At 40.0% G+C, this 17,314-nt stretch overlaps 1 protein-coding gene across 1 annotated transcript in view; it reads right to left on the bottom strand.

The window, feature by feature from the left end:
• IPCEF1 (interaction protein for cytohesin exchange factors 1) overlaps window positions 1-15,942 on the bottom strand; it is a 36,440-nt gene extending 20,498 nt beyond the window's left edge. Inside the window, exons 1-5 of the mRNA XM_010161965.1 lie at window positions 15,906-15,942; window positions 15,267-15,436; window positions 6,533-6,606; window positions 4,814-4,885; window positions 1,785-1,846 (exon numbers count right to left, since the gene is read on the bottom strand). Coding sequence (XP_010160267.1) covers window positions 1,785-1,846; window positions 4,814-4,885; window positions 6,533-6,606; window positions 15,267-15,436; window positions 15,906-15,942 — 415 coding nt within the window. The remainder of the gene's footprint in view (window positions 1-1,784; window positions 1,847-4,813; window positions 4,886-6,532; window positions 6,607-15,266; window positions 15,437-15,905) is intronic.
• Window positions 15,943-17,314: the final 1,372 nt, after the last annotated feature.

The following is a 17,314-nucleotide window of genomic DNA, read 5'->3' on the forward strand; positions in this document are numbered from 1 at the left end:
TAGTGACAGCATTTTTCTGAAATGTAGCAGTGCCTCTTCAAGGGCTCATCCACCCAGGCTCCTTGGTGGGGTGCTGAACCCACGCTCAAGGCAGCTGCTAGAGCACCTGTGACAAAACACGCATGAAAAGACAAGGAGGTGTTTGACACCAGAATTGGGTTGCCTTTTTCTGAAGGGGAAATGGGCCACCAGCTTCAAAAGCTGCAGAAATCTTGGCTATGCTATGTTTATTGCAGGGTAATTAGATAACCTGCTGCAGAGGTTACTGAATGGATTATTTTGTACCTTTCTCTAATTTTTTTTCACTCGTTAATGGGCTGAGTCTCTTTGAATTGTTTTATTATTCTCAGCTCACCCAGCACAACCAATACTGCATTTTTTGAGGCTTAAAAAAGAAATTGTTTTCATGTATAGGAGTTTGACCATCCTTATCTTCTATCAAACTCTTCCTTTGTGAAAACATGGACAACACATTTGGATGCTGCCTCCCCGAATACAATTACCATGCAGTTCTTGCTACACAGCCTAATACTCAATACAGACCTTTATCCTAATTATCTCTGTCTATTTTGATACAAAATTGGGTTCAAAGAGAAGACAGGTATTTTGGAGGAATGTGGGTGTATGGGAATTAACAAGTTTCCTAACAAGAAATAAAGAGTAACCATTAACTGAAAACAAAGAAACTGATGAGACCTCCTGAATCTCCAGAAACTGGTGTTATCTATGTGTACCAGCCCCAAAGCTGTTTTTAATGGCAGGGTATAAACAGGGCCAGATCAGACTAATCAATAATGGCCTGGACATAAACCACAATCTTATTCTGGGAAACAGCAGAAGGGTTGAAGAGAGGAGCATTTCAGTGCCTAGACAAAATAGGCTGCATCACCTAACTGTTCATAATGCTAAAAATACCAGTTTCTTCTTCATAATGTCAGCTCCTTCACAGCCTGAGCAGTTCTAAAAAAAGGCACCAGGTACCAATACTCTTAAAATGGAGGGTCAAAAGCTCATAAGATACATATTCCTCAGGTCAGAGTTCATCCCTGGTTTGCTATCATAATACTATCCACAGTGCTTCTCATTCTAAACCAGTTCCCATCACATGTCCTCAGCAGCAGCTTTTCCAACCACTCCAATGGGTGACTTGCTTTGTTCTCTACACAGATTCGGGATTCAAGTGCATGTATCCTGCCACCAAAAAGTTCTGCTAGGTCAGTGTGCAAATTAAAAAAATAAATGAATTTCTACAGAATTGCTAAAATTATTATATCCACAATGAACTCTTGGGCTTGGCTGTGAAGGAAATCGTATGCTTCAGTACACCACCACCACCACACCACCCCCCAACACTGCTGCTGTTCAAACCCCCAGGAATGGAGGAGACATTAGGGGCAGGTCTACATAGCCCAAGGAGTTCCCAAGCTAGCGAGCTCCCAGGCTGTAGCACAACTCCTGTAGTATACCTTACTGACTCAAAACCCAGAGTAACACAGCTGTTTCTCTCTACACTTGGTAGGCTTAGTGAGCCAGCAAACTGCTCAGATTTAGTCACACACCTCTCACAAGATCACCAAGTGTCCCTCAGTGGCACCGTTTCTCACCAATGTTTATTTTTCTGTGATTAATCTGTGTTGTGCCAGTGTGGTTTCCCTGAGCTCAGTCAGTAGACAGACCCAGGCTGGTAATTTAAAAGAAAGAAAAGAGCTGACAAGTTTGGCCAATAAAAAGCTGTGAAGAACATGATGTAGTTTTACACACTGAAACCACCATTAGAAGCATACCTTCCTCATTCTTTCCATTGGGTGCTTGAGGGTCTACAGCCATCCCCAGCTTGCTTAGCCACCTGTATTTGAAACAGAGGGAATATAGAGTTAGGGATACTTGCATGCTGTTTGGACAGTTTTGCCCCTTTCAGATGTGTTCTGTATTACTACATCTATTTTCATTAACCTGAAGACTAAATGTCAAAATTTCTTTCTATTTCTTAGAGCATCTTCTAGAAAGGCACCAGGTGCCTAAATTCAAATATTCCCCATGATGAGCAGGACTAGTTTTTGGGGACATAATCTTTCCCTGATCCTGAAAAAAAAGCACTACTGGTGAAAGGAAGTGTATCTGCAGAAGCTAAAGGGAAAGTATATGTGCTGTAACACAAGGTCAGTGACTCAGTCTTGCTATTGAGGTGTCATCTTTCCCCTGAAATGAAGGAAAAGACATAGAGGCCATAGAATATATGTCAGCTGCCTTGGCCAAAGCTATCACTGCTCAGTCTAAGAATCTAAGCCATTTAAACTAGATTTTCTGACCATTATTCACTCCTTTCGTCAACCCCTATGTACTTTTGGTTTTAATAAGTTGTACTTCCTGTTTCACTTTAAGCTATTAATGGGTTTTTCATTTCTCTTCCTAGGTGGTTGCATTTTTCTAGTGCTAGAAACAATTACTAGATATAGTCTTTATGCATTGTATTTGCCTATACATCATTCAGATCTATCCAGGTTTTCAGACACTAACAGCTAAAGAAACTTAAAGCTTTTCAGATTGAAACTCAAGGTCAAAATAGGGAATGTAGGAAGGGAAGGAATTAAGATTCATAATTCTTGAAAAACATTGTATCTGATCGTGGTTCTACTGAAACAATGGGAAATTTGCAAGTAAGATCAGTGTCAAAGTAACTGGACTTTTACACTGCAGTGTGAACAACAGAGCCATGTAGCAAATCAAGAAAACAAAGTGTCATTTCCATAAGAGTGGATTATTAACTTTCTTCAAACAGCCAATCATAACAGAATGATTTTTTTTTTTTTTAAATCAAACAATCTTAACAAAATAAAAGGTTTACTAAAAAAGCCAGGATTTCATTAAACACAAGTTGGAGAGATCACTAGTAACTGTGATGCAAGTAGCCAGGTAAAATTCATGCCACTAGCCAGCATGTGTTTACTTTTCATTTGTGCATGACAATGGCAAATACATGCTAAATTAATGAAGCAAATGACTGTATTAATAAATCCACTGTTGATCTAATAGATATATATGCATGAAGAGTTACGAAAGGTCATGATCTGTCAAGCATTTATGACCACCAGTAACTCGACACACACGAATGCCCCAGTGAGTTCACTGGAACCACTCACATACATATGTATTTGCAGGACTGGAGCCAAGAGAACAGATGTCTTTTAGTCTGTTTTGACATATGCGTGAGTATGCGTGTACTTTATGTATTAAATGCATGTATTTTATACTCTGCCAATGAAAACATCAGCAGTTACAACAGTGAGGAATTAGTAGTAGTGCAGTATAATGCAAGCTACTCTAACACTAGGCTACCTAGCCTTAAGCCAAAATTAAATTTACTTAAGAAGTGGAGTTTGAAGAAAATCGTTCAGGGGCATAAGAGCTGGGACACCTGCATAGATTTCAATCATTCACTCTCATGAGACTAAACATTTCAAAAGTGTCATTAAGACACTGAGAATTTCCAGCTGGGCTCCAAACTGGCTTCTAGCACTCACTAGCATCCTCCATTAGCTCTAATTTTCCTTTTGCTTCTCCCTAGATCCTTCCCTCTTCTCTCAGCCAGGGTTACTATCTCTACAGAAATATTCCTGTTCAGCACTCCCTCATTCTCAGTCATCCTCAGCCCATCTGCCTCAAGAACTTCTCACTCTGTTCAGAAGCTTTGGTAGGAAACACAGTGATACAGAAAGAGATGGTTATCTCCCCACCAGTATGCACTGTGCTGCTCCAAGTTGCAAAGGGCAATATGTTTTTTCCATCTATATTTACTTGTATGCATCTATAGAATACAGATTTATGAATATATATATATGTACATGCACTACTGTAGTATTGTACATTCTACATCTATAGCCCTTTGGAAGGTCACATGTTCTCTCAACCTCTATCCTTTTCTGTTGTGGTAAATATGTATAAGGTCTCCTGTTTATAGAGGGAAAGAACAGTCAATGCCATATGAAGAATCTCACAAAGGTTGCCAGCAGAGCCATGATTAAAATCCTGACCTGACTACCATAGGAGCTCTCTTCCCATTTAAATTGCAGTGCTTTGTATCCAGTATTTGGCCATTTAATGCAATAGCATTGTGAGCAGACTGCTATCTGGAGTAAAAAAGACAAAGAAAATATGAGATGTATCTAAATCAGCTAAATCAATAGCTAGTAATATCTATTTCTGATAGCTCAGTGGTTTCTAAAATGGCAGTTTCATATCAATTTTTAATTCTTGCATTGAAAACTGCATGAATACGGACATTTGTGGAAAGAAAATTTCTGATCTGTCATGAGGATCATTTAACTGCAACATGGTTTGGCGGTGAAGTAAATGCTTACTTACTGTCAAAGAAGCAGCCCTTTCTATCCCTTTGACCTTCCTTGTTAGCTGACATGCTACTCTGAAAGTAGACAATATTATATTCTAGTCCTAGATCATTTCTGGGACAAAACTATATTAAGTTTTTCTCTCTCTTCCCTTTCTTCACTCATTTTCTCCCAAGGTGATGAACTTGCTATCAAATCATTGCACCTCTCAACAGAATGCAATTTGTACCAGCAAATATCAGGAAGATGAGTACCAAAACTTGGGCTAATAATGCGATTCTGATTTCAACCGTCATTAGTGAACAAATAGCAGTATTTTCCTTCTATACAATGACCAGAAAATAAACCAGACTCAGTAATTCCCTGTATCACTTTGTCAACAACCACTTGACAGTGAGAGAACGAACTTTCAAAGGGTGTTCTCAGGCGTGAGACAGGATGAAACACGGCCAGTCGCTCCTACTTACGTGTTCATTTCCAGAACATTTTCTGCTGCAAAATAAAATGTCTTGATCTGTGGGTGGCTGATCTTAATAGCACTTTAAGGAAAGAAAAACAGAAGATATATGAAAAAAAAAAAAAAAAAAAAAAACTAGTTCACATAAGAAAAAAAGAGCTGAATGAATTTTTTAAAGTAGTTATTCATATTAGTCTAGATCAGCTTATCATCCATATAGCTCTTTCCTTAAAACACTAGTCTATTCTTAGCTCATTTCCTAGGCCACACATTATTCAGAGGATATAAACTGAACTAGAGGAACTAAAAAGGAAGAAATGAAGAATAAAACAAAGGCCTTCATTATGCCATTACATAATTCAGTTATGTGCCCACATCTAAAATACTGTGTGCAGCTTTGCCTCCCCCAGTTCAGAAAAACATTGTACACCTGGAAAAGGTTCAGAGAAGCGCCATGGATGACCCAAGGTATGGAAGAGCTCCTGTGAGTGATTAATCAGGCTAACACCCCACAGCACAGAAAACTGATGGTTGAGAGAAAGGAGATATAATTCGGTAAAATTGTAAGGGGCACGCACTTTGTGAATAGGGACTGACTCGTCACTGTCACTTCCAAGGCAAGTTTTAAGAGGCACCAAAGAGGCAACTAGGTGGCAGGTCTGAAATAAAGTGGAAGTGATCCCTTGACATGCCAACAGTTAACCTGTTGGTCTCAGCCCCAGGCTGTGCTTCAGCTGAACAGCCACCAGTAAGGCTTTTCAGAGGTTGGTTTGGGTTTTGTTCTGTTTGGGGTGGTTTTTTCCCCTAAAACATAGGATGCTGAGACTGTGTGCCTGCCCTCGTTTGTTCCTCCTTAGGTGACTGACTGTCCCATGGAAGCACTCACTATCTGACTGATACCCAACATCCCCAGTCACTCTACACAGTTCTCCTAACTTGCCCCATCCTAAATAAGTGATGAGCCCACATTTTCCTCCCAGTCACTGACAGTCAAGGGCTGCAGAAGTGAAGGGCAACATTTGCTCTTGGTCCTGTGTTATGTGACTCAACCTTTCCCCTGAGAAAAGAAAATGGAGCTCCCCATATTCAAAATAGCTGTCCCCTTTCTTTGGAGGAGTCAAGTCCACAGTCAGCCTCAAGAACACCTACAGCTAATGTCAGCATGAGACCTGAACAGAAGAACAAAGGCCTTCTCTTGAGGGACAGAATAAAAACCATGCGGAGCTTTATAACTCTGAATAGCAGCAACACCACTCCAAACCTTTGAAGTGTACTCAGAAGCAGCTGGAAGTCAGTGCTGCATATAGAGTTTGAAGAGAATATTTTGAAATTCGTACCCTGCTAAACAAAGTTGCACCACAGCAGCCTAAACAATAGCCCCAACTCAGAGGGAAGCATCATTACTTGCACCACTGTTGACCTCCCCACCTAAGAGAAGGTATCTGAGACAGAACATAACTTAATCATAATTAGTGAACAGAGAAGGAAAAAAAAAGCCATTTTGCATAGTGATCTACGTTTTCATTTGTACTTTTAACAGAGCACATCTGGCAGTGAATTTTCAAAAATATTTTTGCAATATGGTTTTCTTTCAGTAGATCAATTAATATCTCATTATTTATACAACACAGAAAAGCTCCCCACAGCTTCATTGTCAGGCACTACTGAGATTCAACTCCTTGCAACGTTGTAAAAATCATGCAAAGCTGAGGGGAAGAGACATACTTACTGCTTTTTTTTGCATTCAATTGCTCGGTCCACACTGAAATCTGGAAGTCTGATGAATCCTTCTGCTTTTTCAGCCTGCAATTAAAAAAAATAAAAATAACCACATCAACCAATCGGTAAACTACCAGACTTCAATGCTCAACAATATTTAACAGGCAAGTGCTTGCTTTTGACAAGTTCTTACATTGTGAAAATGTATGCTCATCACCATGGGGACAGATTAACACCCAAAGTTTTGGTTGATATTTGGGAACAAGAAATACTCCTATACCAGTTACTCTATGTGCAAGTTCTGGATGCTCGAAAACCACCACTCTTGTCTGTGCAAGTGGCAGAATGTGAGTATATGATTTGTTGTACACTTCCAAATACCAAAGCACCTGAAAGAAGAAGGATCCTCAACTTCTACAACAGTGATGAGGTATATTCCCCCTCCTCCTCACCTCGAAGCATTTGTGTAAGAGCACTGTTACCTAAGATTCACGAGTAAGTCATAAGCCTAGCCCAGAGTCTGAAATTGTCAAGGGCAAAATTTAGGTTTGGATCAAACCAGGACTAAAAGCAGTGGGAATGTGGAGGAACCCGATTCCTTTATAGCCATCAGTGATCTTACAACTTCTTTCAACAAAGAGACCAACCACGCTCTATGCATACACCACAGAACCTCAGCTCTAAAAACAGAAGCCTCTCAAAAGAGACAGATGACAAGAGAAAGAAGGAATAAGGGGTTTAACATCCATTCAGGTCTGGATGCTACATGCAATCTCAAAGAAGAATTTGTTCCATTATATAGCATGCGTGTGTGTTACACATATGCATAACAGCCCCACATATAACGATCTACATATGATTGAAAAATACACATCTATAGCAATGAGAATTCAAAAGTGACCCGAAATGATCCTAGCTAAAGATGGAGAAGACTCTCCCACAGGTAACTGTATCATAGACCGTTTTGTAGGGTCACCTATATATGCCTGTACGTGAGCAAGGCAGAGACAATATGGGCTGCTCCCCTGCCAGGAGATGAAACAGTGCACGGGGAAGGTCCCACATGCAGCCGAGCTCTGTTGTTAAACACTGCAAACTAGCCTCAGATGGCTTCGGCCACCCAACTGTCACACACACTGCAGACATTTGCAGGCATGGTACAGGAGGTAGCAAAAGTCAGGCAGACATGTACAGTACACAGTTCATATGCAATCATCCCTTTCAGAACAGGAGAGGGTCTACTGAGCACCAGCATCTCTGCTCTGCGTCAGCTGGACTCTGTGTCAGAGTGGCTCCAGCAAAGCTGAAGCTGTCAGTTAGCCTCGAATCTCTGTTCTTGCTGTCTGCAGCTGAAACATCCTCCTTTACTACATCTATATTCATGCAATCAGCTGCAGCAAGACTAGGGTTTCTCCTAAGAGGAGCAATAATGTAGACAAAAGTCTGTAGCACATAATGTCAGAAAAACCATACTCTCCAAAATACAGAGTGTTCATTCCTGAATCTTTTTTTTTTTTTTGCTGCTCCCAGTCCTTATCCCTGGGCACATTACAATTCTGAAAACGTACACAGAGTTAAAGCAGGTAAAATATACACAGTTACAAAGACAGAAGATGACTGACAGCATCTCAAGTCACATTATGCATGAATATAAAGAGACTATAAAAAGATGTTAATCGAGACAAGTCTTTGAGATTTAATGCTTGGAAGCATGATCCCTGAGAACAGAAATATGGATACAGAATGGATTTTTCAGTGGGTGGCTTCCCTGCACCTCTGCATATCTGTTCTTTGGTACACAATAAACGATGGCATAACCATCATTCCTGCAGTCTACATGTATTAAATATTCATGTGAGAGGTTTATATTTTGCATCTTCACCAGTAAATGGTTTTGCCTGCTCCAGAACCAAAAAGAGAAAAAAAGCAGTATGTGGGGGACAGCATTTTCTGTCAGTTCAGAAGAAACAATGATGTTTATTAGCATCTGGACTGAGAAAAAAAAAAAATCTTGATTTTGCAATGTGACTTCACTTCTACAGAAATGTTCTTATTTGCAGTACCTTTCTCTGTCCAATATTTGTATCTATCAAACTTGTTTAAATCCTGGCTTGGGGAGATTTTGTTTCCATTTCACAGGTTGGAATTTAGTGAAACTAAACACATTGGACAAAATAACAATTAACTAAGAAAATAAAAGTTTTGAGTTTTATATATATTTCAGTTGATTAAGCCACAAGCTACTATTTCCATCCCAGATGCATAGTACACTAATTATATAGGGATGAGCAAATGAGTAGGGGTGACTGAAGGAGAATCTCATGGGATCCATTTCACTAAAGATAATGTACTGTCCTGCATTTCTCTACCAAAAGGAGGTGTCACTTACCAGAACAGGTGCAGCAAGAATACTGAAATTCTTATTTGGTTCCCAAAACCAGATTAAGAACACCAGAGACCAACCTCAACAAAGCAGTTCATTGGGTATCAACACCATTACTACACACAGTGCTGGATGAGAATCATGGACAATGCCAGTTATTTCTCTGCAGAATAGAATCATCGAATGGGTTGGTTTGAAAGGGACCTTAAAGATCATCTAATTCCAACCAATAATCACAGTTTAAGAAAAAAAATAAAGACCCTGTAAAAAGGAATATACCCAGGTCCCTTCTCTCCCACACATGATTGAATCCATAGCCTGAGCTAGGTAAACCACCAGATGGGTGAGGGTGTGACTAGGGTTTGGCCTTGCCTGTTAGAACTGCAGTCACAGCTCAGCCAGTTTCATCTATTGGTCCAGTAGCTTTTTGTCTAGGCTGCATCCTACAAATTGCTTAGGGTGCTGCTCAGACACTCATGAGATTAAGTCCATGCAGCACCATTAGATAAGTCACTGCTTCTGCTGTCAATTCAGTTTTACTTTATGCAAATATTTGATCATTCAGATTTTGTATTGGGCTACTGAATTACCAGGATCCTGTAAGCCAGTGTAGGCACACTCACATGGAGTGCTTCCACCCATGTGGAGATGGAACTTGGACTTGAACCCTTGACATATCTAATGAGTATCTAAATTAGAGGAATACTCTCTAAATTTCTAATGGAAATAGGTCTGTAGGCTTTGATTTCAGTAATTTACTCTTACTAGTTTTACAACAGAGAAATCTCCAGCCATATGCAGTATTTGGCACATTCCAGCTGGCAAAAGATTATGTTCAGTGCAATCAGGTTTTATATTCATTCTGTCCATGATTTCACATTTGCTCATTTATGAGAAGAGGTTAAGGTCTCATTTTATGTATGAGTGAAAGGAAGGAGGATAATGGTGTGAATTTTAAAAACCACATATCTTTTTTTTTTTTAATGCACTATTGGCACACATCTCAAATGTGCCATCTATGTAACAGCCAACAGTATGGGTATGTAGTTCCGTAACTGTCAGAAAAAATGGAAGGGAAAAAAACCCACCAAAACATAACAGTAGAACCTTGTGTGTGTTATTATAGTGAGCAAATAAAACTCAAAATAAACACTAGGGATAGAACACATGTGGAACTCATCTTTTTGGTCATTTTTTGGATAAAAATGACATTTTAAAACATTAAAACTATATAGAAGCCCTAATTTTTTTTCTTCGCTCTGCAATGTTATCGTTAATGGGACTTTAAGCATGCTGTTATTTAACTCACACATTCCACTCAAACTTCCTTCAGATTTTATTGAAATGCTGTAAAATAGCCCTGGAAAACTCAGATTAGAAGAACCTTGACCTGTTTCCTATTTAATCAGGATGTTTAAAAGAATAAGCTGTTATCTCTTGTGGGGTTTATGCAGGTTAGCCTAACATATAAATTGTAGGAAAATCATTTCAATAACAACTGTCTCTGCAAATGCTCAGGGCAAAAAAGAAAGTAATCACTTTTTCACAGAAAAATCTTTTAACTCAAAAAAAATTCAACAAATATGAATCGTAATGACTGAATCCAATGAAAGAAGCTAATGTTCTTTTTATCTTGCCTCAGTGCATTGTCTAAACATTGTGGCTTTAGGAGGTTTAGTAAATCACTTAATAGACCTTTTTCAATATTTAAAATGAATGTGATGATGCAGAAAGTTTTTTTAAAATAGTGCTGTAAAATAAAAATATTTAGTTATTGTGGAACAACACCAATCTACAATTCCGAGTACCCCGATGGCTTCATCTCAGTGTTTCAGTGCTGCCCTCGGAAGACCCAGGAACAAGTCAGTGCTCAAGCATTTTTGGTCTTTTTTCCCGTCTGCCGAGTACATCAGTGAGGCAACCTACAGAACCGTGAAAAATTTGTGTAACATATTGGTTCAGAGGTCCCTGAAGCCCTTGGCAAAATCAACTGACATCCATGACTTTTTATCATTCACATAAGCAGCAACTATAACTCAAAGGTGAAAGGTTTCTGTTTTAAAAGACTGCAATTACACAGCTCCTGGCAAAGCGGTTGGAGTGAGGACCAATTTAAATGCAGTGATCAAGGAAAAAAAAAAAAAAACCAAAGATAAATAGTGACAGTAGATCACAGCCTGCAACCCTTTGATTTTATATTTATATTTCTTTTTCAGCTGAATCCCCATGACAACCATCATTAACACATCCTGCAAAACTGTATTTAAAACCAGCCAAGCTATCCTAAAGGTCCATAAGACAGAGGCATTTAGTCCTCCATCCCTTTCCAGCCAACACTGTCCAATGTAGTCTCAACAAGAGCAAGGAGACAGGAGCCTGGGATTATATGTGATGACCTTCCTCCTCTACCCCTCTTTGTATGCAGGAGTACTTGTTCCCCCCAGGGTTTCAGTATGAGAACTAAAACTGCTAAAAGGGCTGGCAGGATCGCACACTGTCCTCTTTAAATTCTTGACTTCAAGGCACCTGTCTACAAGTATCAGTAGCTGCAAGGGGGAAGCCAAAGGCCAACCAAGTGCAGTTGTCCAAGGAGTCTGGTGTTCCGGAATGCACCCAGAAAGTCTGGCTGCTCACATTCATTTTCTGATGTTTTCTGTGTTTCTGTTGCATAGCCGACCCTTCTGTGTTTCTTCCTAGTCGAAACAGCTTCCCCTCCCCAGGATGGGGGAGCGTCCATGCTGCAAACAAGAGTTGGCCTGCCTCATGTGGTATCCGTGTTTTATAGAAAGAAGAAGCATACATGGGCAGTTGCAGTGTTGCAGGGCAGTCTACCCAAGCCTGCTGAGACCACCGGGGTCCTAACTTCACCATCCAAGCACCTCAGCTAGCTGGTGAAGAGCTAATCTGGATTTTCCTGTGCGCTCCAGTTTGCTTTCAGTGAAGGAGAAGTCCGATTCTCGGGTTGACTGATCTGGTGTTGCTGACACTTCTCAGCATTTTATTATTCTTTCTCTTTTGAGCTGTGGCTTTCACCATGCATTTTATGTTAAATTGAAGTACCTACTGTCTACAAATGTCACCACAAGTGTCCTATATCTCCTCCCCCAACCTTCTTGTGCAAGACCCAGAACCAGAGTGGCTTGAAGGTAAATTAAGTCAGTGCGACAGAAACATCCAGAGCTTTGGAGATGCCTGAAGACAGACTTCACCGAGGACACATCAGCTGAGGTTACCTACCCAAATCCTGGACAACGCACATGCACGTACAAATACCACCCACTCCCTATTTTCTCCATCTCCATTAGAAAAAAAGGTTAGGTCCAGCAGCTTGTTGCTATGCTACAGTTGCCAGTGTCTGGTTTACTGCGGTTTCCACACAGCCGCGTACAAAACACACTCTTCTCTCACAAGAGGGGAAACTGGTCAGGCGGAGCTACAGGCAGTCAGCATGCCTTGGTCCCTTCAACCTCAGCTCTGCTCCTTCACCACCACTTTTTGCTTCAGCCTCGAAGAGGGCCCATCATGGGAAGCCTCGGGCACAGGAGGAGCAGGACTCCCCCTCTTTCAACACAGCTACGAACTCAGTATTTTCATCTCGGATGGCCCATTGGAACCAAGGATTAACTCCACTGAAGGCAGTGGAAGTGCAGGCAGTATTAAACCCAGGCCAGACACTGAAGTAAAAATAAATATCAAGCAAGCCAGTGACTATGTCTACTGAAATTTCTGCTTCAATATCAATCTAGAGGTGAAAATATCTGTGAAAACACATTCGGTCTAATTCATCTCAGATATGACTCTGAGCATGGTTCTGGTCTCATCAAATTTAAGTATGCAGATCTTAGCAAAGGCCACCTTCTCTCCTTCCCACACCCCCTAGTTACTGCCATTCTGCAAATGTCGCCTGAATCATGCAGAGGTTGCACTTTAAGTTGTCCAAAGATAATTCAGGTTTTTAGTGTAAAATAGTGTGTGAAAGTCAGCAGAAGTTGAAAGCAAAGAGATGCTACCAGCTAGCGTGTTTACAAGAAGAAACACAAGATAGGTGAGAAGCCAGGGCTGTCATAAGCCAACAGTATTTTGAAGACATATGACATCTTTAGGGTATATGAAATAAACCAGAATGAGGCTGCCACACATTCTTCAGCCTTGTTCATTTGGGGGCATCAAAGACAGCAGGAGAGCAGGCATGAACCCAAAGGACGAGTTCTGTCTAATAACACTGGGATCAGCATGACCATGGCTTCTCTGGATCCTGAGACAGGAATTTAGCCATGCCACAACAAGTAAAGGAACTAGATCACTTTCTTTCCTGTCCGTCAGAACCCTTCACCTCCCTGAATCTAAAATTTGCCTAGTCTTGCCTTGTTTTATTTCTTCCCAGATTCATGTCAGCGAGCCAGTTCACCTTTCTTAATGCTGCTTGGCCAGAAGTACAACCATAAGAGGTGACTGAGAACAGTCAGTGCTAATAAGGCTTTTCAGGGTATTAATGCCACCGATGAGTGTATCTGCCAGGCCATGTCTTTCAAGCAGAAGTATTACAAGCATTGGAAAAACAATTTTTTTTTTTTTTAAATTTACTCTGCTTTTCCTATTTCTTTTCTTTCTCTCACACATGTATTTGACTTGATCCTTGAAGGAAGCTAGATGAGACTACCATAACACCACAAAAAACAACAGTCCAAAACCAGCAAAGGTGTTTTGACTTTTCCCCCTAAAAAGAGTAACTAATACCATCTTTAAATGCCATTTAAGAAACGTCAAAATTCTCATTCTGTTGAAAGAAAACAACGTTGTATCCACAACTGAAGGGAGAATGTGAAATACTCTTTACATGAGCAAAGTTTTGTTTAGGGTTTGAGTTTTTGGGGGTTTTGGGGGGGAGGGAGGTGGGGTGTTTAATAGTTTATACTACTTTATTTGTAACTTGAATGAAACAAGTAGGAAGATGTTTAATGGGGATTACTGCAATATAAATACACAACCAGAAATAATCCATATTGCATTTCAATTCTTAAAAATTTCTAAGAATTAATAAGGCTTTCTTTAATCTTTAATCCTTCGCTGAGCCTGACAGATGCTGATTTCCAGAACAGCCATTTGCCTTTAGGAAATCTGATGCCCATCCACAATTCCACACTGAAACTGTTCAGTTTCAACTTACGTTGTTGCTGGCATCCCCTAATCCTCCACAAACACCAGTTCTGGGCTCTGTCAGTCCATCATTTGAATGTGATAGGAGATTTTTTAGAAGTAGCAGTACAAGAGAGCAAGGTGATGAGAATAATTATAGCTGAGATGGTCAAGATACTGTCTCTGCTCAATCAAGCCAAGCTGTAGCAAAAAGTCAGGAATAAAACCAGCTGTTCCCCAGGACTCACTACTTCTTTACACTCAACTATAACATTTCATTAAAAGGTTTACCCTGAATTTCTCACTACATCATCCAACCCACCCTCCCTTTTTTTCTTTTCCGTTTTTAATTCCTAGTTCTTTAGTTGGTTGCAGGAGTTCAAGGCCTGCTGTTCTTTGTCTCAGCCAATTTCCCACTCAGACTATAAGTGGAGTACTATATTTGGGCTGGATCAGCAGGAAGAGAAATGCTATCTATACCAGCTGTCCTGAGGAAAGCTCATCTTCTGAACAGAAAGCTGGACCTTGATTTCAAAATAGTGTGCTCCTAGAGATTTGACTTTTAGCATCAACTCATCAGAGAAGGAAGTTAAAAATCAGCAGAACATGAGAACCTTTAATTACAATGCTCTGGATGAGACATCAGCAAGATGAGGGGTAAAAACTTCACCAAATGACAATGCTCATACCTGCAACCCTGCCAGTGCCAATTGGGATAAAAAGAGAGAAACAAAAGAAGTAGAATAAAAAAACCCTAACAGACAAAAAAACAAACAAACAACAGCAAAAAAACAGATTAATCTAAATGTGGAAGAGGATGGAGAGAGAAGCAGGAAAGAGATTTTTGAAAATTAAACTAAGTAGAAGTGAAAAACTGTTCCTGTTTTGAGTCATGATAGAGAGTGTCTGCAAACTGTCCAACCCAGGAAAACCTTTCCTAAATTCAAATGCCACCAATGCCTGCAAAGAGCAGCTCTTTAAAGGGCAGAACAGACAACAAGTTAACATTTCACAAGTACTTGCTGAACTAGAAAACAGAGTTTTCTGCTAGTTTCACATTCACATAGACACTTCCCAGACTACAAGAAATGTCAGGGCTGAGAAATAAACCCAGTTACTTGTACATCTCCAGGGTGCATTTAAATTTTGATCCCAGCTACTCCTCTCTCCATCTCAGCAGATGCTGCTCACCCGGCACCCAGAGCTAGATGGACGCTGTACTCACCAGCTGACTACTGTACCAATACAGCGAGGACTCCTTCAGCACACACCAGAACTTTTTCCATTTGTTGCCAATGAAAGCTCCTTTTTCCTTCTTTTTGTAGAGCCATCCCTGGCAATCGGCTTGCCCCAGCTCTTTACACGATATCCTCCGTCGGCTCATTGTAAAGAACCCTGTGCCATTAAAAATACAGTGTTCTGCTTGTTTAAAAGTGCACTACCAGGAAAGCTGTTCCTGCCAATTAAAGATATCAACCTTACTTAGCAATCTCAGTGAGTCATCCAAGCATATTTTAAAATACACTTAGAACTCGTTCAGTTTTATAATGGCTGTGACAGTAACGCATTCATTTGAAAGGCATTCTGATGTGCAGAAACAAAATAGTAAGCTATAGATAATGCAGATGCTAATTAATGCTAAGATAACCATACACTTGTTCTCGTAAATTAAAAATATATCCTTTGATCCTTTTAAGAGAAGCATGCATATATTTCCCTTCACACAGCTGCACTGAAAAGAATACATCTCTAAGTCAGCTAGAGAAAACTATTATGCCAAGTACATGAAAACCGCTAGTGTTTGTGTATGTACAGGCAGCTGATTGTACCTCACTGATTTTCAGCTTTGATTCAATTAACATACCACAAGGATTTAGTCCAAAGGAACAGTCCGTTGTCATTTGTCTCTGAATCAGCGCAAGAATCAGTGGAGTTAAAAAGCAGCCTTCCACCAGCTGAGTAGCAGTATAAAATCCTCACCCTCCCAAGAATAAGACATATTAAGAAAATAACAAAAGAGGAACCCAGAAGAGAAAAGAAAAAACAATCTTTCATTACCTTGACTTTTCTTTTTTGTCTTCTGACGCAAGGGAACCTGTAAGAAATGCAGGAAGGAAAGAAAAGAGGAAATTTCAGATTGTGTTGCAACATTTGTGTAGAAAGGGGAGGGGGAAGCTAGAGAAGGACGTGGTGGTGATGCTGGTGGTATATGCAGGGTGGAAATGCATAACCCACTCACTGCTGAAGGGACGTTAGTAGCTGAGGCATAAAACGTGTTAATTAAAATTGATGTATATCTAGTCGAGCAAGAGCAAACGTAACTATAATACATGTGTCTATCTACTAGTGCTTCCTGTTTCACACCCACGGGCAGCTTCACTTTGCTACGTGTTTGCCTGAAATGTATTCTGTGTTCAGAAGTTAAAAAATAGACGTTAGAACTCCAGTATTTTAATGCTTTATTACACTCCACTCCACGAGGGGAATTTACAAATATGGGGAGATCAAAAGTACATGCCAGGTGTCTGATTGTTGATTAGCCCACTCTAAGAAATCCTGAAAAAGACAGAAATTGGATTTTCCACTCTTCTTTTTTTTTCTTTTAGGGAAGAGACTGTATTTCTCCCTATGTAAGAGTTTCATAATATTTCTTTTTTAAAAATTTTTTTAAATCACACAAACCTAGCAGACTATCCAAACCATAAAACATAAATATACCACAAGTTTACCATGCCATATTTGAGAGTTTTAGTCACTGCAAAAAATAACACAATTGAATTATATTTACTCATTTGCAGTCTATATACTTCATCCCACATAAACATATAGAAAATTAAACTAAAGCAGAAGACCACAGACCAAAGAAAGAGGTCATTAGAAATGTAAGGTCTGGCTTTCGGAGTAAATTCTCCCCAGACAGGCTGGTTGGTCGTGAGATTGTGGACAAAGCACTTGACTTTGCCTCAACCTTTCCATCTCTAGCATGGGAACAAAAGCATTCACCTTTTATTATTTTTAGGAAGGTTTTGAAGCCTCCGGATGACAAGTGCTGGATAAGGTGACGTATGATTTAATGTGCTCGGCCACAACGTTGCTATGCAAAGCCAGTAGCTACCTGATCCGCTGCAGAGCTACGCTAAGAACATCCTTAATGCAGCCCCTCTGCCTAGCCAGCCAGCTTTTCAGGAAAATAAAACACCGTTTCATATTATTCTTGAAGGATTTGATGGCTCTTCTCACAGACAAATTAAAGGTGAGTAAAGCTAAACCATC

Source organism: Eurypyga helias, unplaced genomic scaffold (genome assembly GCF_000690775.1).
Source record: "Eurypyga helias isolate BGI_N326 unplaced genomic scaffold, ASM69077v1 scaffold14512, whole genome shotgun sequence".
NCBI lineage: Eukaryota > Metazoa > Chordata > Aves > Eurypygiformes > Eurypygidae > Eurypyga > Eurypyga helias.